Raw genomic sequence first — 24,149 nt, forward strand, 5'->3', positions numbered from 1 at the left:
GCAACAAGAGGCTCAGTGCGATTATTTCAGGAGGAGTCGAGCTGATTCAAGTTATTGATTAAAGTCTACAAACACAGATCCGGTGCTTATTTTTGGTCCCCTTTTAGACTTTGTTAATCTCTGTCCATCCACCTCACAGCTGAAAGTTCAAAGCTCCTCAGCTGAAGCACCACAGCGGCTCAGATTCCATAAACATCCGAGATGCCTTCATGTTGTGTGGCACTGGCTGAAGCATAAAGGCTCCAATTCATCAAGTGGAAGTTGCGGCGCATTTTTTTTTTTGCAGATGTCAGGACAGCCTGTGACAAAGGTTTGACACCAGAGCCATTTGTCACATGGACATGTTTTAACCAAGTGCGTGGTTCTTTTTAAAGCAGCGAGGAACCGAGGATAATAAGGTAGCTGCCTGCTGCTCCAACACTGCCTGTTATAGTGAGTGGATTGAGACATTTTGACGGTCAATACGACACGAACGTGTGTGTGCTGCGGTTATTTTTAACATCAGAGAGACGAAGGCACACCATCAGCAGCCTACTTTCTACAGACGCCCCTAATCATAGAGGCATTTGAGCCAAATAGGATACATAAGAGCATGGATTGCGCTTTTTTTTTTTTGATGAGAAGTGCATCAAACTGCGTGGATGTGCATTATGGGTTATTTTAAATCATGCGTCATACATTAGAAAGAGCAGAATACACCGACAGTAATTTTTGTGCGCCCTTAAGCAGCTGCCTGGTGTCCTTTCAGCTCCAGTAAAGCAAAAACTGCTGCGTACTTTATACGATCTGGTGCTAAAGTGGTCATTAAAATGTGAATGTGTGTGTTTCGTGTGTTATTTTACATGATGCGTAGTAGATTGGGAAAACAGCATACACCGACAGTAATTCCTAGGCACCCTTAAGCAACGTGACCACGTGACCAAATGCGGGGCGGTCGAACTACAAGCCATTTTGGGGACGGTGTCAGTTTCCACGGAGCACACACACACTGCTGCATTTTACTGGGGGTGAAGCGGATATTTTGGAGGCAAAGTTATCGGTGCCGAAGTGCGATCCTTACCGAGCCGAACCCGGAGGACTGGGCTCTGTTAAAGCCGCGGATCGGACCCGCTCACAGCGCGCAGGCGGCGAGGAAACGAGGAGTTTTATTTGCACATCTGAAATGCGCTCCGGTCCGCCGTGCGCTCTCCGCCACTGACAGCGTCTGCAGCCTGCTTCAAGATGGCGGCTCGGCTCCTATTCATTTTCTGCTGATCGCCTCCCAACTTTCATTGTCTATTCGCCACAAGACCTACCGATTCCCAGCCGAGCCTCCCGGTAAGTCTTATTCGATATCGTCTCTAACTAATGGGGGCACAAAGAGAAGGTCGGAGTGGGTGCTTTTGTGTTTTTCCACGCACCGATCCAGCGGTGGATGTGGAGCTTTCAACGGCGGCTGCAGCGATCACCGACGTGGAGCTCAGTGTGTGTCTGCGCACCACTTTTTTTGCAAAACATGTTCCCTGCTCGGGCACAAACGCGAATTGTGACCCACGCACACCCACGGTTGCATTATCTACTATTCAGTAACGTGTCCGTATAAGTTGATCTCGGTTTGGGTTTGAATTTCGTCGTTTGGATTTATGTAAAGTGGGAGATCTGAGGCGAACCAGGCTGGGCTGGCTGAGATGTTAACAGCAGCAAGTGCTCCAAACGATCCTTCTGTGTCCATATTTCCATCCAGCGTGTTTATTTTATAGAGTTGGGATGTTTGGGGTGTAGTGCACAGGATGCTGTGTCGCTTTTGGGTTTATGCGTCTAAATGTTGGATTTATTAACTTAACTTGGGTCGCTCCCATAGACATGACAAGGAGGGAAACGATTTCAACTGTGCATAAATGTTTCATGAAGGCTGCTTGGTAAACACTGGATCATCGTTAAACATGGTGCTGTTTATGTCCTGGTGTATCATAATTAAGAAGAATGGTTGGGTTTTTTGAGGATTTTTAAAAAAAATCTGGGCGATCGCCGTGAAGGATGCAAAAAGCAGGCTGTCTCGCAAGCAGCCAGTTTCACTTTATTTCACACATGCTATGACCAGTTTGTTTGTTTGTTTACATGTTTACAGATTTTCATGTTTTCACCTTCACACGGTTAAACGCTGGCGTACTGTGGGGCTGCAGGACAGGCACACAGGAGCTGCAGCTTTTGCCTCTTGGGGGGATAAAAATTATCATTTTCCTCATGAATGCTACGGGGCACCGTGTGTGTGCTTAATGGGTTAAAATTAACGTATTTTCCCCCACTCGAGTTTGCAGGTTGACAGCCTCACAGGTCTGTGAATAGATGTTATAATGTAACCCAGCACTGGACGCTTTACAGTGTGTGATGAGCACAATTTACACCAAACCGACCCTGTTTGTATTCATTCTAATACGTCTCACTCATGTGATCTGTGAGGAATCTCTGGTTATTTATTTCAAGATTTTCTGAATTGACTGACAGCAGATAATATGAGCTTTTTCCTATTGCTGATTTTAATTGGGTTATTTCCAGCTGCTGCTGATTTCCGTGCAAGGGGAAGCTTTACGAGGAACTGCTTTCGTTTGGGGGTAAATGAGGTGCGGCTTTTTGCAAGGAGTGAGGAGTAAATCTGCTCATTTGTTGCTAAAAATTAAAGATTCAGAAGCGTCTCTGAATTAATTGATGATGTGTTATGAACACCGACCTCATAATTAAACCTATCAGCTCATATGAAAAGAACACATGCTGCATATTCTATATACAGCCAGTGTTTCTGCATCCAGCCTATAATCTTGATGCAGCCTTTGCTGCTTTGTGCCATTAAGCAGTATTCGTTCCTTATGAACGTCCCTTATGAAACTTGTTTGGATGTGAAGTGCCTGACTTGAAGTCTTCTAGTGAGCGAGCAGCTCCCTCAGGACAGACGGACAGCAGTTGTCCAAACACCAGTCAATCGATTAATGGCGCAACAGGCTCTCTGCATATATGTGGACATTATCCATCATTATCCATGTGTGGAGTCAGAGTCGCTGTTCAAACCTGGCTGCAGTGGTGCGTTCACAGCCGGACAGGAGCAGTGAATCCGACCGGGCTCGGGCATGGGGCCGGCTGGGACTCCATAAGTGCGGGATCAGAGCTGCACAGGGCTGTCATCCTCATGTCCAGTCTATAGGTTACAGTTTGGCATCTTTATTTCTTCTAATGACGGCAAATGGAGCCCTGGAAATATGCTATTCTAGATACGCACCGATATGTGATTGTTTTCGTGCATACATCTGCTCACGGCTCATGATTATTGAGAAAAAATGGATGATACTTTGTCACTGGAGGAAATCACCGTTTGAGCGTAAGTGGTTTATCGTAACTGTGTTTGTAAAGTTAAATCCCACTCGACACAAAGTAAAAGCGATCTTAATAAAATGTGTGTGTGTTATTTTAGTTGATAATGGCGCAGAAATAATAAGTATGATCCGCTTCAACTTGAGCAGTGTGCTGCCTGGCCATGTTGGTGCTGCGCGGTGCTGGTTATCGCCATGAACAACACGGCGCAAAGCGAAGCAGAATAAAGCTGAGATTATTCCCCGACACACGTACTCCTCCCTGGGCTCCGTGACGATTTGAGAAGCTCGTGTAAACACGTTGGATTCTGTTTTTTATATGCCCCCTTTGCGAAGGAAACCCCGCAGCCCGTTGAACCGATACGGGCTTTTTTTTTCCTCCACAAAATGGCAGCCGTGCTGTCGGCAGGCAGCCTGGCAGTCCAGCCGCTGTCTGTGTGTGCGGAGGGACGGGGAGCTCCTCCGGTCCCTCCTTCCTTCACTCCCGCTGCTGCACACCGGCAGCTCGCCGGGCTGTTGTTTTGGTTCAGGAGCCCGCCTTGTTCTGGTGACTGGCGAGCAGCCATGTGGGCTAAAAGCAAAAGGAGTTGCCATAGAAACGCTCAGGTTTCCCCATAGCCTGTGTGGCACACCTGACGCAACGAATGGGTGTCTCCCTCACCCCCTCTCACCCCGGGGCGCCACGGACCCCGTATCTAATAATATTTTCCACCAAAAATTCTCATTTTTGGATAAAAGCTTGGAGAGGTCACAAAGTAAATCTGTTTTTTTTTTAATTGAGATATGAGCTGCATATTCCCAATTTATTTTGAAAGGTAGTCTCATGCTTCATTGGTCCGATTTATTTTATAACTGTTAGCCTACATGCTACAAATTTCTGTCTACAAACTACAATTCCCGTCCATTTCTGCAGAATTACGCACAGATTATCCATCCTTTCCGATGCTGCAGAATACAATCGAACCAGGACTCATGAAACCCAGATTAATCTGTGCCATCGTGGCTCCTTTCAGCAGCTGTGAAGCTTTTATTAAAGCCAGTGTGTGGCTCCCCTCGCACCGCTCCTCTGATGTTGCCATGTGTTAAAGCACGCTGATTTAAGATGAAGTGAAGCAGAGGAGCGCGGGGCTCCATCGATCCCTCAGTGGAAGTGATTGATTTATGATTATTCACTGCGCTTCGGTCAGGTGACTCTGCTGCCGAGCTGCTTCCCCTTTGGTTATTATTGGATTAGCATAAAAGATGATGTTGCTTTAACACAGTCAAACAAACAGTAGCCTTTTTATTCCAAATGGTGTGCTGTAAAAGGAACCTGCAGCCCTCTGATGCCTCCTCGCCGCCCATGCATGCATTGTTTTGACTTGCTCTTTTTTTCCCCTCCACACAGGGTTGTTGTTCCTTTCTCTCAACATGCATCGGACGACCAGGATAAAGATTACGGAGCTCAACCCTCACCTCATGTGCGTCCTGTGCGGAGGATATTTCATCGACGCCACGACCATCATCGAATGTCTTCACTCATGTAAGCAAATCACAACAAAATGTTTTTTTGCTCATAGGGGGGGAAATGTTAACATGGAGTTATGCATGCTAATTACTATGAGAACATATTGCAGCCAGTTATAGCCTGCAGGAATCTTATTTGCATGTTTCTTTGCACACTCTGAGTTAAACTGTTAATGCTGCAGAGGAGATTGCTCCTTAACAAGTTCATGATTCAGCTTTATTAGTTCAGATTCAGGATATCCTCTCAGATGTTATAGATCTGGTATTGACTGTTTTCTTTTTTCTTTCTATGGTTTGCAGTTTGCAAGATGTGCATTGTGCGCTACCTTGAAACCAGCAAATACTGTCCCATCTGTGATGTACAAGTGCATAAAACCAAGCCTCTGCTCAACATCAGGTACTGAATTTTCTGCGTTTTGTTTTTCTCCATTTCCTACTGTCATTTTGAGATATAGATTTTTTGAGTAAAGAAAGCTTTCCTTTGCAGGGGGAACGGAGTGTCTTCTGTTCCCCATCACGGCTTAAATTTATGCACCTTATGCTTTTTATATACTTGTCTAATGTAAGATTTTGTCTTCATGTATTGGTGATGTCAGTCAGCTACAACAATAGTTTGCATGTTCTGTATTTGTTCTTTCTTGCCCTTTGTATTTCTCCCCCCTTTTGTTTCCCCACTGAGCAGCTGGATCAGCCAGCGATTGGTTGAAAATATGCAAGGAACACTTGTATAATAGGAGATATCTCACAGCCTTGAATATCTGTTATGTATGTCTCTGTGTTGCATGCAGGCTATAAATTTGTTGCAATGCAAGAAATATATATATAAGAAAACATACTTTGCAGTGACTTTCGTGTTTTTTCTTCACAAACCTAATTAAATAGGAACCATAGAGACATCTGTACAAGCTTTTTTTTTCTTTTCTTAGCTGCTATTGTTGAGGATTCCAGTGACTCATTGACTTGACTGAAGTTTCTCTTCCTCTCTTCAGGTCTGACAAAACTCTACAGGACATTGTGTACAAGCTGGTCCCCGGCCTCTTCAAAAGTAAGAGTCACAGTCCAACCGTCTCTCTATCTAACGTGCTTACTTACATTCTGCCTCTGCATATGCACACATTCTCCAGCTTTCTTTTCATCACTTGTTTCATTTATAGTCAGCAAAGTTGCCACACCACCAACACCCTGCCCCCCCCGACCACACACACAAAAGTTGCACATTTGTATTTAAATATGTTTTAGATTTTTAATGTTTTTCAAACTGTTCTAATATCTAAGTTATAATTTTCACTTGAGCTGAGATCATTGCTACTGTTGTTGCCTTCACAGCTGAGATTGTTTTTTGTTACTTTGTAAAGATCAAACCGCATAAAAAAAGAGACCTAGTCACACATATTTCACTCCTGTGTGGAAAAATATTATGATGTAATGGTGTGGAATGTATAGTAGTTATGTAGCAGAGGCTATTTTTTGCTGCATTGGAACAACCCACAATGGAATGTTACCAAATTTTGGGAGTTGTTAAAAATCTGATACCAAAAAATCTGTGAAACTGTGAAAAACTTAAATAGAAACAGAATGCAATACTTTGCAAATCCTTTTCAACCTATATTAAATTAAATACAGAGATTAGACAATATTTTCAAACTGATGTAAATCTGTAAATATGCACTCTGAGTTTGATGCATTCTGTTTTTATGTATTTTTAATACAGTGTCCAAACTTTTTTGGATTCAGGGTTGTACATCTCTGCCACCGTTCTGTTGTCATTTATCCCATTGTGTTCTTTGAGAACTAGATTTAAAAAGAACTGGTTTATAACTGTTTGTCTTCTTGAATATCCACAGATGAAATGAAGAGGAGGAGAGACTTTTATGCGGATCACCCCGTAGATGGTGAGTTAAAAAGCATGCATATACATTTGTTATTTTATTTCTCTTTAGTCACCACAGTGACAGGGAGAATCAGATTTCGTCGACCAAATTGTGATTGGTTGTTCAAAACATTTTTATCTCTTTATACATTTGTCTAAAATGTACATTTTGCCCATATTCTAAAGGTCTGATTAACTTTGTTGGGAGGGAAGTTTGGATTAGTTCTCATTTCTTTATTAAAAAAAAATAAAAAAATCTTTCAGTCAGTTTTTGACTGAGTGTTCCTTCCAAATCCGAATAGTATTGACTACCCATCTATTGTTGTGATTCTATATTTATAATTTTTATATATTTGTAGAAAGGCAAAAAAGTAAGTGATATTGATATTTCTCCACATTCTAATTTATCTCCACCTTTTCTGAATATATGCCTGTACATGTGTACACAGACATTCATGTGAGGCTCATTTATTTATTTATTTATGAGTGTCAATAGTATCAGTGACTGTTTCCTTGTTGGTAAAATGTATCCTCTGACTGATCAGTTATTCTTCCAAACTGATATTTACATTATCTGCTATATTGTTTCCTTTTTTAAAACCTTTTTTTCTTTTCACTTTTAGTTATTTTTCTTTCTGTCTGATTATCTTTTTTATTTTTTGATATGCTCTGTAACTCCAGTAATATATTATTTCTTAAAATTCTAATTAAACTTTATTTATCTGTTCCTCTCCTGTCATTGCATACCAATGCTCCAAATTATATATTTTTTAAACTTTTTTTTTTTTAACTTCATTTTTGGGTATTCATCTGTGTTTGTGTGTGTGTTTTCCTTCAGCGTCTAATGGCTCAAACGAGGATCGTGGCGAGGTGGCAGACGAGGACAAGAGAATTATCACAGATGATGAGATCATCAGTCTCTCTATTGAGTTCTTTGACCACAGCAGGTAGGATTTGTTGTTCTGTTTTTGTTCCAATAATTTTAAATCGTACTTTTTAGCAAACATAATATTCAGTCCAGTTACCATGGCAAGTCCTGATTGTAATGCCATAATATAGATATGTTATAATGTAGCGTGTCCAACATGTACTACACTAAAATATACCAATTCTATAAAATAAAACACTGGTGAGCCTGGTGTCTCTGCGATCATGCTGCTAGTTTTTTTTGTTATTCTTATTACACATTATTAGTGTATTGTGTGTGCAAATCAGAGCTGATGTTGCTGCTGATGATGCTGTGTTTTTTTTGTTTCTATTATTTAATCTCTTTGTACTTTTTTTCTTTATTGTGGAATTTATAAATATCAATCTTATACTTCTGAAAGAGATAACTAAAAAATGTATGATGTCCTATGTTTGAGAAAACATGCAAGGATACATATTGTCTTGTTTTGATCAAATCTTCTCTAGATTTACAAGCTTTGTTGTCTCAGATAAGATACTTCCTTCTGTGCTGTCCTGCACCAGAAAGCATAAATCATCTTTCATCCTCCAAGCTGAGTAGTCCTGCTGTCCATTATAATACATATCCAGGACAGAACACTGAAAAATAAGTCAGTTAGGTCCTGAACACAGATTTTCTTCCGGTTAAGAATTTGTTTTTTTTTTTCTAGTAAGGATTTCTGTTTTTTTCCTTCATGTAGTCTCCTTTTTTACGGAAGTGACTGATATGTAATCGATTGTCACTCACTGTTTCAGCCTTAATAAAAATAAAAAGTTTGGCAATGTATCAACTTTTTGAATATTTTACGGGCTGATGGCTTGAGTAAAAGTACTGTATGTCAAATATAGTTTTGATTTAAAAAAAAAAAATAAAATCTGTAGATGATGATGATCCACAACATGTTGTACATGTTGCACATCTTTTCTTTTTATTTCTAAATGTGTTATTCATTGCTAATGATGAGATTTTGTTTTTGCATTTACATGTGATGTTGGCACGTTTAAAAATAAATATCACAGAGCTGTAAAATAATAATACTTTCTCTTTTTTTCTGTGCAGACTGGGAGCAGTGGAGGAAAAGCAGTCTAAAGATCAGAATATGGCAAGTTGATTCTCTCTTCTTCGCCAGCATTATTTCTTCTTCACATCCTTAAGATAAAATAAGAAAGAAACACACAGCGGACTGCTTTTTCAGGAAGTGACTAATGTATATTTAAATTTCCACCTCTGCTGTGACATCTGACACATTTTAACCAAACACGGTTTCCTCGTGGGAAACAGCGTTTATGCAAAGCAACTTCTTTTTTATGTTTTTAAGGTGGACCAGTCTGTAATGATTTTGATGCTTAGTCACTCTATATCAATATACTTTCTATAGAAATATATTGTCACATGTATAATTATATGAATACTTACATTATCTGCAGGTGGCTAACAAGAGGTACCTGCAGTGTCCAGCAGCCATGACAGTCATGCATCTGAGGAAGTTTCTGCGCAGTAAAATGGACATCCCTAATGCCTACCAGGTTTTTATTCATTGTTGATTATTTATTTATTAAAAACATTTTTGAGTAATATAAACTGGATATTTAGACAACTGGATTTTTATTCCAAAATCGTATTTAAATACAGATATAGTTACTAATCCAATAAAAATTAAAATGTTCTCTTTTTTTTTTCCTTCTAGGTTGAAGTCATGTATGAAGATGAACCTCTGAAAGATTACTACACGTTAATGGATATAGCATATATCTACACTTGGAGAAGGGTAAGAGATATTTTTTGGACAAAATAGACTTGATTTCAGTTTTTTATTCACATTCATGTTGTCTAACCAACAGTTGTAAATAAAATGTTCTTATTTTGCCTGTTTGGGTATGATATTTTATAGATACCGTTTAGTAATCCACATTGTAAAATAAATTGAGCTATAATCATATCTGTCTAACATTTAATCACCTTGTGATTTATTTATTTATTGTTTAAATTCTGTGTTTTTTACAGTTACATAATGACTAAGAGAACCAATATTGATGATGCAATTTGTAAATTAAGATTTTATTTGACTAATGAATAAATATTAAATCACACATCATTATATTAGTTGCATCAAATAGGCAAAGTTTTACACTGCACAGAAAAAAATGTGTTTGGTAAATATGGGTATCCAATCATTTTTTGTTTCAACTGGTGCACCTGCTAATGTGTTCAATTTTTTAAAAATGTAAAAATAAAATACCGACTGTATAGATGCTGATGTATAGGGAAGCATATAATTCTGACAATTGTATATACATTTCCAAATTTTAATTTGGCTTCAGGCCTACATGGAGGGATGGCAAAAATATATTTTTTTACCAAGACAAGCGATAAGTAATTCATGTGTAGGCCTTTTCCCGAATATATTTGGAAAGTGCTGGATTTAATTTGGAATAACCATGTTTTCATTTAGTCATTGATTCGAGAAAACAAATGCATCTCCATTGGCGTATATTATGAATTAAGTTGTTTGCATTTGGAATAATTGTGTTATGGTTCAAATGTGGAACATATGAATGATGTGTAGCCTGTGATAAACTCGTTTTATTTTTATATTATTCATTTTATACATTTGGTTTTAATTAAACATCTCTTATAGCCTATTTCTATTAATACATGCCTTATTCTCCCTTTGCTGACAGAATGGGCCGCTGCCGCTGAAGTACAGAGTCCGACCGAACTGTAAGAAGATGAAGGTGAGCCACGCGCAGCAGGAAGGCCAGAACAGCGCGAGCAGATCCGGTCCAGAGAGCGACTCCGCCAGCGACAAAGCCGGTAGTCCCGCCGGGGCTCCGTCCACGTCCTCGTCTCTGCCGAGCCCCGGCACGCCTGCGCAGTCCCCGCACCCGCAGCTCCCACACGGCCCCAACAACGTCAACGGGACACCGGCTGCAGCCCCTCCGGCCCCCAGCCGGTCCTTCACTCAGTTCGGCAGCGGCAGCGGCGGCACTAAGCCCCGGAAGGTTTCTCTGAACGGCTCGGCGACCTCCTCCGGATGACGCGGGGCTCGAACCGGACCAGCCAACGCCAGACTCCCGCTCAGCTAATACTGTTTTCATGCCAACGTAGTTCCATTGTGTAGACAATGTTATCTCTCTTTCTCTCTCCATTTGTTGTTCTAAATATTATGTAAGTTAGTGGAATCAGAGACATTTCAAAATAAAAGGAATGAGGAAGTTGGGTGGCGTGGGAATCTTTTTAATATGAAAGCAGATTTTTGATGTTGACAAAAAAAAAGAAAAGTTGGAAAGGAGAAGGACAAGCATTTATCCCCTTTTAAAGCTACATCTTTATTTTACAGAAGTGACTGAAGATAGACTTTTATATTTTCTTTTTCAGATTAAACGTGTTTATCATGATTATTTCATGTGTGTTGGGATATTTTGAAACTGTCATTTTAAACATGCATGATAAAACTTTTTTTCTTTTATGAAAGAGGTGTTTGCCCCACGCGTCTCGTTTTTTGACGTGTTTTTTTTTTTTTTTTGGAAGTGTTTCAGGCATCGAAAAGGACAGGAGTTTGTACGGCGCTGTTGGCTTCACTGAAAAGATGCCTCTGGAGGAAAAATAACTTTAAATTGCCTTTTACTGGAGAAAACAAAACAGTTTGTTTGTAGCTGCAGTGGAACCGGATTGCTTATCCTCCACGTCTTTAACACGTTATAAGCAGTTTTAGAGAATCCACGTGTAAATAGAAACAAAATGCATATTTAATCAGCGATGATGTTATTCTCTTATTCCCCTTTGTTCTGAGGGGGTGACTTGGGCTCCTGTTCAGCTCCATTTCATGCTCAATGACAGATGTTTTGATGTCTCCCGTGTTTTCCGTATTTGTATCGCTCGATTGTATGAACAACTTATCGTATTGTTACTGTTGCACAGTATAAAACATCTAAATAAAACATTTTACACTTATAGAAGAAGTGAGCTCTTTTTGTGGTGGCAGATCATCATTCAGTCTGGTGTTTAACAATGCCAGAGAAAGAAATGGGCAGACGGAGCACAGCGCCAGATGTCTGTGTGAATAAGCAGTGATGGAGATAACTCAGTTAGGCAGCAGCTCTGAGGACTGTGATCCAATCATGTTTCTGAATACATTCAATAATGATGGAAGCCTTTTTGATCCTTACGTTGTGGCCTATCGATGATTTATAGCATGAGTAATTGCATTTTACTGCACTGAAATGCAGCGGTTTTTATTGTAAATTAACCAGGGGCTCTGTTTGAATCTGTCTACGAGGCATTTTATTGTCATTTTTATTCTCAAGCAACGCTGCTCAACGCTCTTTGTCACATTTTAGGGATTCCGTTATATTGGATGCTAAAAGTATCCGCAAAATAACAACTATTATTTAAAATAAATCTTTTTTAAACATTAGGCTACCATTTTTATTTTGCGACTTTTTAATAAATATCATTTCCCCGAAATTGAATAAATTGTAAAATAAAATAAATTTCAATAAATCCCCGAAGTACACACAGTTGTTTTACCTGAATCAGTAAAAAACCCGTGTTAATTAAATCTGGTGTCCCAATAGAAAATAAATAAAAATCAAAACGTAGCCATAATGAGGCGGGCTGCAGGGATTAATAATAGCCTACATCAAACTGCCGTGAAAAAGGGAACCATATCACGCTATCAGATGCGTGTTTATTTTTTATTCTATAACCAGAGTTTCACAGAATAGATTTTTTCCTCATAACGAAAAAAATAATAAAGTAATAAAACGAATATAATGCTTATTCGGGTTTAATGCACACACTAATCTGTTCTTTGTGGCTTAACTAAGTGATAATAGAGCTAATTTAATTTAATGCGATAATTTTCCGGCAAAAACATAGTGATCTCAAACGAAATCACGCCGCATTTACATCTGCTGTGGGAAAAAAAATAAGAATAAAAACAAAAACGGAATATATTTTCTTACGAAGGCGTTTAATGTGTGGGTTAAATATTATTTTTTATGGATAAAATATGATGGGAAATAGGGCTAGTTGTTCCAATCTTCAATATATATATATATATATATATATATATATATATACAGTAGAAAAGTAGAAATAATATGTGCCGATATCAAAGGCATACCTATAAATAAATCGGCACTCTGCCAATTGAATTGTTACCTACTGTAACATGGCCAAAATGACGCAGTGTTGTATTTGTGCCCAATTGGAGATATTTTTATTTATGCTCTTTTTCTTTTTCTTTATTATCATTTTTTTTAACTTCCATTTAGCCTATATTTATTTTCCTTCCATCCACGCGATACTTTTCTTTGTTCTAGGATACAGGCTAATTAACTCATCTCATTTAGATTACTTCATAGTAGCTTGATAATAATAATGATAAGGTTTATTTTGGCCGTATGTCTTCTTTTAAACTATACGAAGTGCAACAAGAGAAACTGACCCAGACGGGTCATCCGAGGACACACTGCAGAAGCAAACAAAAGTATAAAAAAAAATTAAAATTAAAAAACAGAAGAAGAAGCAAGAGATGCCCATCTAGCTAAAATAGGCTCACGCGTTTAACCCTCTGGAGTCCATCTATTTATTGAAAATACACATGTTTTATTTACAGTAATAACTTTACTTATATATGATATGTAGACAAGCTGAGAAAGCCAGTTGAAAGTGCAATCATAAGAGCTTTCACAGTGTGCCATTTATGTTTCTAGACCATTCTTAAAATGGGAATTTTCTTTCTACAATGAAAAATTTTACTATTTTTAATCTACATGCAAAGAGACTGGTTTGTAGTTTTATTATTTATTATTTTTTTCTGCTGTTTTTGTGTGTATAAATGGTAAAAAAAAATAAAAATAAAAATAAAAATGGTACATTTCCAAAGACACGTGTCTTTTGTTTGTATTTTCGGTTCCTGGCAGCTTTATACTTTGTTCATTAAAATAAAATGAAAAATCTGACTGATAGCCAAGTTTGTGTGGAGAAAAAGGAGCCATGCATGTGATGTAAAGACAGACTGCAAGATGCTAAACAGAGACAGAAATAAATGGAAAGGAAGTTGACAAATTTGAACCAAAATCTCCTGGACTTCAGAGGTTTAACTGTACTAGTAATCGTTTTCACTTTATCAGCCAATCGCTTCGACTCCTCGGCTCTGTTTACCTTTGAATTGTGGTGAAGAACGATGTGGTGAAACTGAGCGGCACGCCATCGGCTGTCTTTTAGCGGGAGCAGACATGAGGAAGCAGCAAAGAGCTCTCACACTGAACATTTTTCCGGGGGTAAGCGCGGATCCAGAGAGTGATTCATCTGGTCAACAGACGATCTTTGGCAGAACATTCTGCTTCCTGTCTGTTGCCACGGCGACACTTTAACAACAACACTACCTAACTCCAAACCTGGAGACGGCATTAAATCCTGGGACATATTCAATGTGTTTTCTGCGCAGATAACCCGCATCAACGTGTGAAAATACATATTTAAGAGGAGGCGTTTTCCACCAGGGTGACAATGAGTCAACGACAAATCATTCAAGGTGAGACCCGTGAGCTGTTTTGACTCTAAATAAGGAAGATGCAGCTTAAGGTCGAATTGTCTTTCTGTGTGTCGATGTTTTGCAGTTTTCGAGCAGTATCAGAAGTCAAGGATGCAGTTTGTGCAAACTGTTGCTGACCTGGCAGCCAGACCACAAAACATAGACATCCTTCAAAATGCAGGTAATAAACAATATGCTTAGTAGCATTAGTAAACTATTCAGATCCCTTACTTAAGTCAAGTAAAAATAGACTAATACCACACTGTGAAATCACTCCACTACATCAAAAGTCCTGCATTCACATTTATATAAGCAGCTTTTTATTTAGTTCAAGGTAGGGCTCATTTTCACCATTTAATATACCGTTTAATAGTCGAATTAACTGTTTTTCATGTTAAATCTTGACCCAAAAAGTAGCAAAAGCTGTCAGCTTCATGTAGTGGTGTAAAACGTAAAATATTTGCCTCAAAATGTAGTGGAGTTGAAGTATAAAGTTACATAAGTACATGTCTTAGTTACATTTCACCACTGAGACTATGTAAGTTGAAGCTGCTGTTTGCAGTGTTTATTACGCTCCTCTCTTGCAGGTGTGATGGCCATGCTCCGTCCCCTCATGTTGGATGTGGTCCCCAGCATCCAGCAGACAGCAGCCTTGGCTCTGGGCCGCCTGGCAGACCACAGTGATGACCTGGCCGAGGCTGTGGTGAGGGAAGACATCCTGCCCCAGCTGGTCCACTCTCTGGCCTCGCAGAATGTCAGTATCTCTTCAGTTTTAGTTTCATACACACAGATTGTCCAATACTCCTGGTCCACCCTTTAAAGACTGGTGTGTGTGTGTGTGTGTGTGTGAGAGAGAGAGGAAAGAGACCCTGCAGGACCTCAGGGTTGCCCCCCTGAATGTGAGTGTGTTCTGGGCTAACTTGGCAGCTCGCCTGGGGGCTACTTCAAAACCCAAGAGCCCTTTACCATGAGAGCAACCAGGCCTTTGTTTTCTCCCTCTTTCTCTCTCTCCCTCTTAGCCCTCTCTGAGAGGACAGACAAGGTTTAGTTCTCGTTATTAATGGGACATTGCTGTCTCATACAGCTTAAAATCTGACACAATTTAGTTTACATTTTTTTAAAAGTAATGTCAAATATGACAAGATGTTCAGTGTGTGCTGCAGAATTATAATGTACTTTAGTGAAAATCTTAAAAAAAAAAAATTGGAGTGTTTTATATGGGTATGCAGCTTTAAATGTGGGGTGACACAGGTGGTCTGTATGGCACTTTTTAACAGCTCAAAAAACAGTTTGAACATGCATTTCTTTATCTTTAAATTATGTTTTTAGCAAGAGGAATAAATAATTTCTAGGGAAACATGAACCCTCTACGCATATAAAACCTGTAAACTATCTCATTATTTGGTGTAAAAACAATGCTTTACATTTACATATTTTGTCACCATTCCCAAATGTGTAAGCCCAGTGTTACATCCTAATTATTTTTCTTTTGATGATGTCAGAAGGAAAAAAAAACAATGCTTGATTTTTGAATAATCATTTAATTTTTTTTAAACATACAGCATGTCAACAAAATTGTCAACAAAAGATGAAGTAGCTTAAATAATTTGGGGTTTATTGTTTAAAAATGTTTTTGGGATGTTTGAGTCATTTTTAATGCCATTTTTGAATGTATACATGGTTGTATGTTTTATATAGTTAAATGCATGGGTGCATGTGTTTTTATTGATAAATGCAGGCCTATAGTTTTATATTTTTATTTTCTTATAATCATTATTAGACATTTCTGTTTTTATCAATTTAAATTATGCTCTTATTCAGTTGTTAACTGTGAGCATAAAAAGTCCAATTAAAATCATGAGGGTTAAACAGTACAGCAAAAACTCAATAATACATGAAAGGTGTAAAATATGAACACATTTTTTAAAGAACACACAAGAAATAATAATCTAATCTCATTCCTGACTTTACACAGAGATTTGTCTTCAAATAGTACAAAACGACTAGTTAATATCACAGCCCTAAAGTTTAATATTGGTTTAATCCTAAATTTGCGCTGAGTATGTGTATCTGTGTGTGTGTATATGCAGAGGTTTTATAAGAAGGCAGCAGCGTTTGTGCTGCGTGCGGTTGCCAAACACTCCCCCGAGCTGTCCCAGGCTGTGGTGGCCTGCGGGGGAGTTGATGCTCTGGTTCTCTGCCTGGAGGAGTTTGACCCCGGGGTGAAGGAGGCTGCTGCCTGGGCTCTAGGCTACATCGCACGACACAATGCATGTAAGGAAGACACACTGACATGATAAGATTTCTATGCTTTCCTTCTGCCTTTTTCTAACTTTCTTAGTTCGAAGAGGCATTTTAGATTTTAAAAATGTCACTCTTTGTCTCTCCTTGCACTGGCACACATAAATCCTTTACCTTTTGTTCCAGTGTTATCTCAGTCGGTGGTGGAGGCGGGTGCTGTCCCCCTGCTGGTGATGTGTCTTTTGGAGCCTGAGATGGCCCTCAAACGCATCGCAGCCTCCACCCTCAGCGACATCGCCAAGCACACACCAGAGCTGGCCCAGACTGTGGTGGACAACGGTGCAATTGCACATCTGGCACAGATGATCCTCAATCCAGATGCCAAACTCAAGGTAGGCCAGCTCAGAGAACAGCCTCGCCTGAAAAGCTGCTGGTTTAATTAATAACACAGCATCTGAGGATTTTATGAAATGACAGTAACTGATATTTTTCTGAATTACCTTTCCTTATAAGAATGCTTGCCAAATAAGATCAAAAGTAATCAATACACAAGACATGCTTAACATTCATGCAAAGTGCCCTCTATTGTTTTGATTATATATTGTTTTTTCAATAATTACAATAGAATTTTTTTTTTCATGCTTTTACTTTGGATTTAATTCCAATCAAATTAGACTGCTATTATTTTAGCACACAAGATGAATGGACGAGTACAAAATTTACTGAAGATATATAGAGATACTGTCTAAACATATGCATATTTTTCTTGGTTGTTTCTGTTTGACTGAATATGTTATTATTCTTTTTCCATGTATTTGTCTTTTTCCCCTCCATTCCCCCTTTTCCTTTATCTCATTTCATGTGATAAATTGTTGATTTAATGGTAAATTAATTTAAGTGATTAATAAGGTTTTCTCCCAAATATTTTTATTGAACATACAGAGAAGTAAATATTCTTTGTCCTGATTAGGAATATGCTCAATCTCACACCTAAATTTAAGATATTTTTTTATTTTGGGTCACTTAAAGGACAAATTCACATTGAGTTAACATTATTGCGAAACCTTGCGATCCTACACACAAAATAACCATACCAAGTCAGGTTTTTATCAGTCTTGAAAAAAACTGAAAAAGTGATGACATTTGAGCAAAAATTGGCACCTTTCCTTTAAAAGAATTCTTTGAAATGTAAAGATTTTTCTATTAACCCGTCTCAAAGGTAATTATACACATTAATTGTATTTTTTTCCCTTTCTTAAAATTACAATTTTACCTTCATTTACATAGTAAACTGAATTAAATTGAATACATTTAATCCAGATGTAGCTACCAAAATGACCAGATATTTATTAAAGAACAGTGATATTTCAACATGGACACTGGCTTTTAAAACATACAGCACAAGGCTTTAGCTGAATAAAAAACTGAATGAACTGTGAAAATAATTCTGATATGTGTTTGTCTCCATCCAGAGGCAGGTGTTCTCAGCCCTGAGTCAGATCAGTAAGCACTCGGTGAGCTTGGCGGAGATGGTGATAGAGGCTGAAATCTTCCCTGCAGCGGTGTCGTGTCTCAAAGATCCAGATGAGTATGTGAGGAAGAACGTCACCACTCTGATGAGGGAGGTGGTGAAACACACACCAGAGGTACTGCACACACTCGCACTTGTGGGCACAAATATGCATGGCCGAACACCAAAGTAATCTGTGTCTGTGTATAAAGCTCTCCCAGGTGATTGTGAACTGTGGTGGCTTGGCAGCTGTGATCGACTATCTGGGCGATTGCCGTGGAAATCTACGTTTGCCGGGGATCATGATGCTGGGATATGTGGCAGCTCACAGTGAGAACCTCGCCATGGCTGTCATTCTCTCCAAGGTGTTAATCTCTCATCTTATTCCCCTCGACAGCTAAACCCACCACTGAAACAAGAGGCATCCCCTCAGGTCCAGTATGTAGGTCACATTGACTGAACCAGTCCTGTCGTGCTGTGTGTCCTCCTGTCCTGCAGGGGGTGCCCCAGCTGGCACTGTGTCTGTCCGAGGAGCATGAACATCACATCCAGGCGGCCACAGTCTGGTCCATCGGCCAGATAGGACATCACACCCCCGAGCATGCCAAGGCAGTGGCCACCTCTAACCTTCTGAGCAAACTGCTGGAGCTCTACATGGCTGCCAGCAGCTCAGAGGACCTGCAGGCCAAGGTAGGAGCTGCAGCTCTGCACGCTTATTTGTTGTTTACTCATGGGTTAACTCTCAAAAACAGACAGATTTTTTTATTTTTATATTCTATTTTTGGTTATTAATGGAGTGGCCCTGAGAGCTCATCACACAAAAATATCAAGAAAAAAACACAAACAGAAACAGAAAAAGCAGAAGCAAATTAAGGAAACTTCTTCAACAAATTGGGAACACATGAAACTAGAGAAAACATAAGCAAATACAGAAACACTGTGTGAGTATTTATGACATACTATAATTCTTTTTTTTTATAGCATACTGTAGCTACTACAACTTTTTTTTATTATATTTTAATGACATACTAAAGGATGACTTTTTTGTGAAATTTTATGGCATACTATACCATGATTTTAAAAACTAACTTTTATGGCAGATTATTATATAGTATGACTTTTTTTCCTTTTTTTCAAAACACCCTACTACATGTATCAACAGACTAGAAAAGAGGAAGTTAAATACACAAAGGGAAATCAGTTGATCTATCTGAGCCGATAGCTCAGTGTGATAGCTGACAGGTTTTGAAGACAGGTGTTTATGGGTTCAATCCTTATGAGGTAACAATTGAAGCTTTACAACTCAAATAAAGAGGTCAAAAACACAAAGAGAAATGATAGTGACTGTTAGAGCAGATAGCTCAGTGTGATAGATGATGGGTTTGAAGACATGGGGTTCTAGGTTTAATCCTTATGAGGTTAAATTTGAGGCTTTAAAACCTGAATGATGAAGTAAAATATGATTGACTATAAGACAGAAGGTTGTTGGTTCAATACTGAAATTTGAAGCGTAACTCTGCAAACGGTAAAACTGCTTTAATGTTTTAACTCTATTCATATATATATATATATATATATATATATATATATATATATATATATATATATATATAAATATATTACTTAATCAGTATCTAAATAATAATTTCCCCATCAAATAAACTTATAATTTCTATAATTCTTGTCTTCACTATTCAACACAAATGAAGAAATACAAGGCTACACTGTCAAAGCAGTCTGTGGTTAGTGGAATTACTGCAGTCTGCTTTGATTTTGAGTTGAGTTTTGTAGTTACTACAATTTTTATATCATTATTTTTCTGAAATAAAGCAAATCTATTACCTGATAACAAGATAAAACAGACATCATGGAGTTCATTTTTTAGTTTTAACTAAATTTCCAACAAAAAGTAATTACTGCAGTTAGGCTTTGTAAGGTAGTATAGTATGTCATTTTAAGGATTTTTTTTACGACATACTATACGATGACATTTCTAATGACTTTTAATGAAATACGATATTATGACATTTTTATGAAAGTGTTATGGCATACTATATTGTGACTTTTTTTAACTGTATATATGATATTTTCATGACTTGTTTTTATTGCATCATCTGATAGCTATTTACCAAGTCATTTTGCATTACTTTAATGCAGCATACTATATGGTGTTTTTGTGTCATTTCTGGCCATATTATGCTTTAATATGTATCAACAGACCATAATTGGGCCATTTTAGGCATTTTTAGGCATTTTATAATTTGACCATTTTTGACCAAAATCTTGGAAATCCCATAAAATGTTGTTTTTGTGTCATTTCTGGCCATATTGTGCTCTAATATGTATCAACAGACCATAATTAGTTTTAATTAATTTTTAATTATTATAATTTTTAGGCATTTTTAGGCATTTTATAATTTGGCCATTTTTGACAAAAATCGACATGCTACAGTATGACTTTCTTTTACAATCTTGGACATCCCAAAAAATAGGTAATATGGTGTTTTTCTGTAATTTCTGGCCATATTATGCTCTTATATGTATCAACAGACCGTATTTGGGCCAATTTAAGGATTTTAGGCATTTTAAAATTTGACCATTTTTGACAAAAATCGACATGCTATAATATGACTTGTTTTATTGAGGGGGTCACTTTTGGACATCCCATAATAATATAACATTTAAAAAATATTTTGAAGAAATGTTTTATGGCATACTATTGGAAAACGACTAAAATGACATTTTTATGACATACTATATATGTAATATATATTTATAATGTTTTTATGGTATACTGTATCATCACATTTTTAATGACATTTTTATCAACTTTTGGACATTATCAGTCTAAAGTGTATTCAGGCTATGATAGTTGTTTTACTTTTTTCGTTATACTAACGATACTGTTGTTTTAAAAAAATATATTTTCGGACACACTATGCTATTACCATGCTCAACGTACTATTCTGAGGTGGTTTTAATAAACTTTGAACAAAGTACACAATTTTTTTTTTTTTTTACTTTTTCAATGTACTATACTTTGGATTTGTTTTTCAATTTTTGGACATATAATATGGTCCTGTGTTGATATTTTTCCATCATATTTTGCTATTTCTATGAACAACATACTTTTTAAAAGCGTTTTAGGCTTTTTTGAACAAACTACACTTTGACCATTTTTTTAATTTTTCGATATACTATATATACTATGGCGTTTTTTGTTGTTTTTACTTTCAATTTTTTGGCATACTATAATATATATATGTTTTTTACGGATATATTTGGATATACTATACTATGACCATTTTCAATGTACTGTTCTACTACATCTTGTCTGCTTTGTTCTCATCCCTCCTTATCTGAATTATTTTATGTTGATACCAAGGAGGAATGTTTAGTTGTACTATCTTACAGTCAATTCATATTAAATCTAAGTTTGAGTGTTTTATTGATGTACCTGGTTAGAACTTGCGATAGAAGTAGCGATACATGGAGAGTCCTAGGCCAGCTTTTATCAAAGAGCACTTGGATTTACAGTATATTTCATTCCTCTTATTTTCAGAGTAAGAAGGCTCTGAAGAGCATCCTGCAGAAGTGCACCTACCTGCCAGGTCTGGAGCCGCTCCTCTACGATGTTCCAAGCAACATCCTCAAACATGTTGTTTGCCAGTTCAGCAAGGTGGGCGAGTTTACAACTACTATCACAACTAGCATTCTGCTTTTTACAATATAAAAACAAGGTCTGTTTTTCAAAAAGTTTTATTATGATGTATCTTCCCCTCCCCTCCAAGGTGCTGCCTCATGACAGTAAGGCTCGCCGTCTGTTTGTAACCAGCGGGGGGCTGAAGAAAGTGCAGGAAATCCAGGCAGAGCCTGGCTCCGCTCTACAGGAGCACATCAACGCCATCAACAGCTGTTTTCCTGAAGAGATAGTCAGGTGTGTTTTTCTCCCCAGCACAAAAACACACAGACACACACACACACACACACACAGACACAGAAATGCATATTTTGTTTACATTAAACAGACATTGACAGATCACATATCCACCCCATTTTTCTCTCCTATACCAATATGTACATCATAATCTTTTTTTTAATTTTACCATTAACAAGTAGTAACAAAATGTTACATGAGAATAAACTTGGCAAATACAATTAAATAGGTTAAACTGGGTTTGTGAAAAGCAAATGCAAAAGCAGAATTTTGCTGTTTGATAATGGCAAAAAGAAAAAAAATATCCTTCAGCCTAAAACAGTGTACTCACAGTGTGTGTGTGTGTGTGTTGTTTCAGGTACTACTCCCCTGGGTACTCAGAGGTCTTGCTCGAGCGGCTGGAAAAGTACCAGCCGGCCTGACATCAGTTCACACTATGCATCCTGTTGAAATGTTCAATGCACATGCTTTTATAGGAAATTAAAGCAGTTTTGAAGAGTAATTTTCCCTCTTCTATATTGTGCTCATGTTTTTTAATCATTTAAATGCATGTTGGTAGTATATGTAGCTTGTATTGGGTTATATAATTAACAATATTGTCACTATATGTTGTGTAAGATACCATCAAGATAAAATAAAGGACATTTCATCAAGCTTAATGAGAACTATTCTCTTATGCCTCCTACATAGAGGTCAAAGGTCATGTTCAGAGGCAGAGCAGTGACCCTGGAGGTGATGGAGAAATGAATGTGTCTCGAACACAACAGGCTGAGCAAGCTGGATGTTTGTTGACACACACATTCAAACCTGTTTTACAGCAGCTAAGGCATGTCTAACTCACTCATCTTCATGTTTCATTACTAATAAGCCAGTATGTAGCTGCGATGGTGAATGGATTTCTCAGGCTGTGCTGTGGTTGCCCCCTGGCGGCCGTGCCTTCCCACTGCAGCTCAGCTATGCGTATGTGCATGTGTGTGTGTGTGTGTGTGTGTAGCAGCTGCAGCGCACATGGCGAGCCTCTTTGTTTATTGTCTGCTGGGTTGTCTCTGCTTGTTCTCCACATTGTACTGACGGTGCAAATGAGCCTCCGCCTCTCACCGCAGCGGAGATCTGAACATGCTCCGGCTGCAGCTGCCACCCCCTCCTCTTTAAAAATCTGCCTTTATATGCACACAACTACACGAGCTACTCTTATCGCTTGTTTGATTTCCCATGCCTGCAATGTACATGTTTTCTTTCTAGTGAATTGATCCGGTTTTAGAAAGGCAGGGCGGATTTTACGTTTTTTTTCTGTACAAATTACTAAATAGCAGTCCTTAGGTTGATATAAACAAATAAACATATCGCACACAAGAGCCGCGCGTATACGGCCATAAAAAAATAAATGTATTTCTGATACAACGGGTAGAGAAACCAAAACGGGGTTTAAAAAAACCCGAACAAAAACAACTCAACTCACTCGCATTATTTCCGTCGTAATATATAACTTACCCTGCAGGATAGCCCTGGCAATTTACCAACTGTACAAAATGACCTATTGCAAAACAATATGCTGCATCTTGATTTCAACAGAGTAAGAAAATATTCTTTATTCCAATTTGTTGACGTTGAAGGTCTAAATCAAAATATATTACAGCATCCATATTATAATTATAAAGATAATTTAATGAAAATGTGCATTCATAACAAAGAAATAAAAAGGGAAAGTCCAGCGGGTTTTTTTTGTTTTGTTTTTACAAGAATAAAGGTTTTAATAAAATTGGTGCTCGTGCAGTTCAACCAAATTTGAATTAAAAAAAAAAAAAAGAAATAAAAGAAACGAGGTGCGTCTTAATCTCACAATTTATAAATAAGAGAAGCAAATAAAACACTATTAATACTTTTTTTTTTTAGGTATACATGTTGTGTCTTTCAAATAAAAACGTTATATATTTGACGGTGCTGTCATCTGCTGTTGTATGGCAATCATTCTTTATTTGTGCAAAAGGAACATATTAGACTATTTCATATTCAGCCGCTTAAAATAATAAAAACACGCATAGTGTTTTAGTCGTTGAACATTTGACCATAAACGGATTGTCCCTTATATTTGATGAGTTGTGTGTTTGGGTTACCTTCACACTGCTCCCATTATGTTCACTTCTGCAAACAGGCGACACTAAATTATGCATGAGGCTGTTTAAAGCATATTGCATTTTTTTGTCTTTGTTTCTAAATTTACGTGTAAATGATGCAACGAGTTTAGCGACTGCTA

At 37.9% G+C, this 24,149-nt stretch overlaps 2 protein-coding genes across 7 annotated transcripts; both read left to right on the forward strand.

The window, feature by feature from the left end:
- Positions 1-131: 131 nt before the first annotated feature.
- On the forward strand, positions 132-11,611 carry bmi1a (bmi1 polycomb ring finger oncogene 1a). Of its 6 annotated transcripts, none has more exons than XM_059326903.1 (10): positions 132-432; positions 4,729-4,863; positions 5,148-5,244; positions 5,837-5,892; positions 6,692-6,739; positions 7,556-7,664; positions 8,723-8,765; positions 9,091-9,189; positions 9,351-9,431; positions 10,345-11,611. In XM_059326903.1, the coding sequence occupies exons 2-10, from the start codon at positions 4,752-4,754 to the stop codon at positions 10,699-10,701; spliced, it is 1,002 nt and encodes a 333-aa protein (XP_059182886.1). In that variant the 5' UTR covers positions 132-432; positions 4,729-4,751; the 3' UTR covers positions 10,702-11,611. The 6 variants fall into 6 exon arrangements, with proteins under 6 accessions (XP_059182886.1, XP_059182885.1, XP_059182883.1 ...); XM_059326902.1 differs by having other exon boundaries at positions 132-398; XM_059326900.1 differs by lacking the exon at positions 132-432 and adding an exon at positions 696-1,317.
- Positions 11,612-13,881: 2,270 nt separating this feature from the next.
- Positions 13,882-22,642, forward strand: spag6 (sperm associated antigen 6). The gene is made up of 11 exons (XM_059327138.1): positions 13,882-14,207; positions 14,293-14,388; positions 14,795-14,961; positions 16,298-16,481; positions 16,635-16,840; positions 17,921-18,094; positions 18,171-18,323; positions 18,457-18,648; positions 21,521-21,637; positions 21,750-21,895; positions 22,254-22,642. The coding sequence occupies exons 1-11, from the start codon at positions 14,183-14,185 to the stop codon at positions 22,315-22,317; spliced, it is 1,524 nt and encodes a 507-aa protein (XP_059183121.1). The 5' UTR covers positions 13,882-14,182; the 3' UTR covers positions 22,318-22,642.
- Positions 22,643-24,149: the final 1,507 nt, after the last annotated feature.

The sequence above is a fragment of the Centropristis striata genome, chromosome 23 (genome assembly GCF_030273125.1).
Source record: "Centropristis striata isolate RG_2023a ecotype Rhode Island chromosome 23, C.striata_1.0, whole genome shotgun sequence".
Classification (NCBI taxonomy): domain Eukaryota; kingdom Metazoa; phylum Chordata; class Actinopteri; order Perciformes; family Serranidae; genus Centropristis; species Centropristis striata.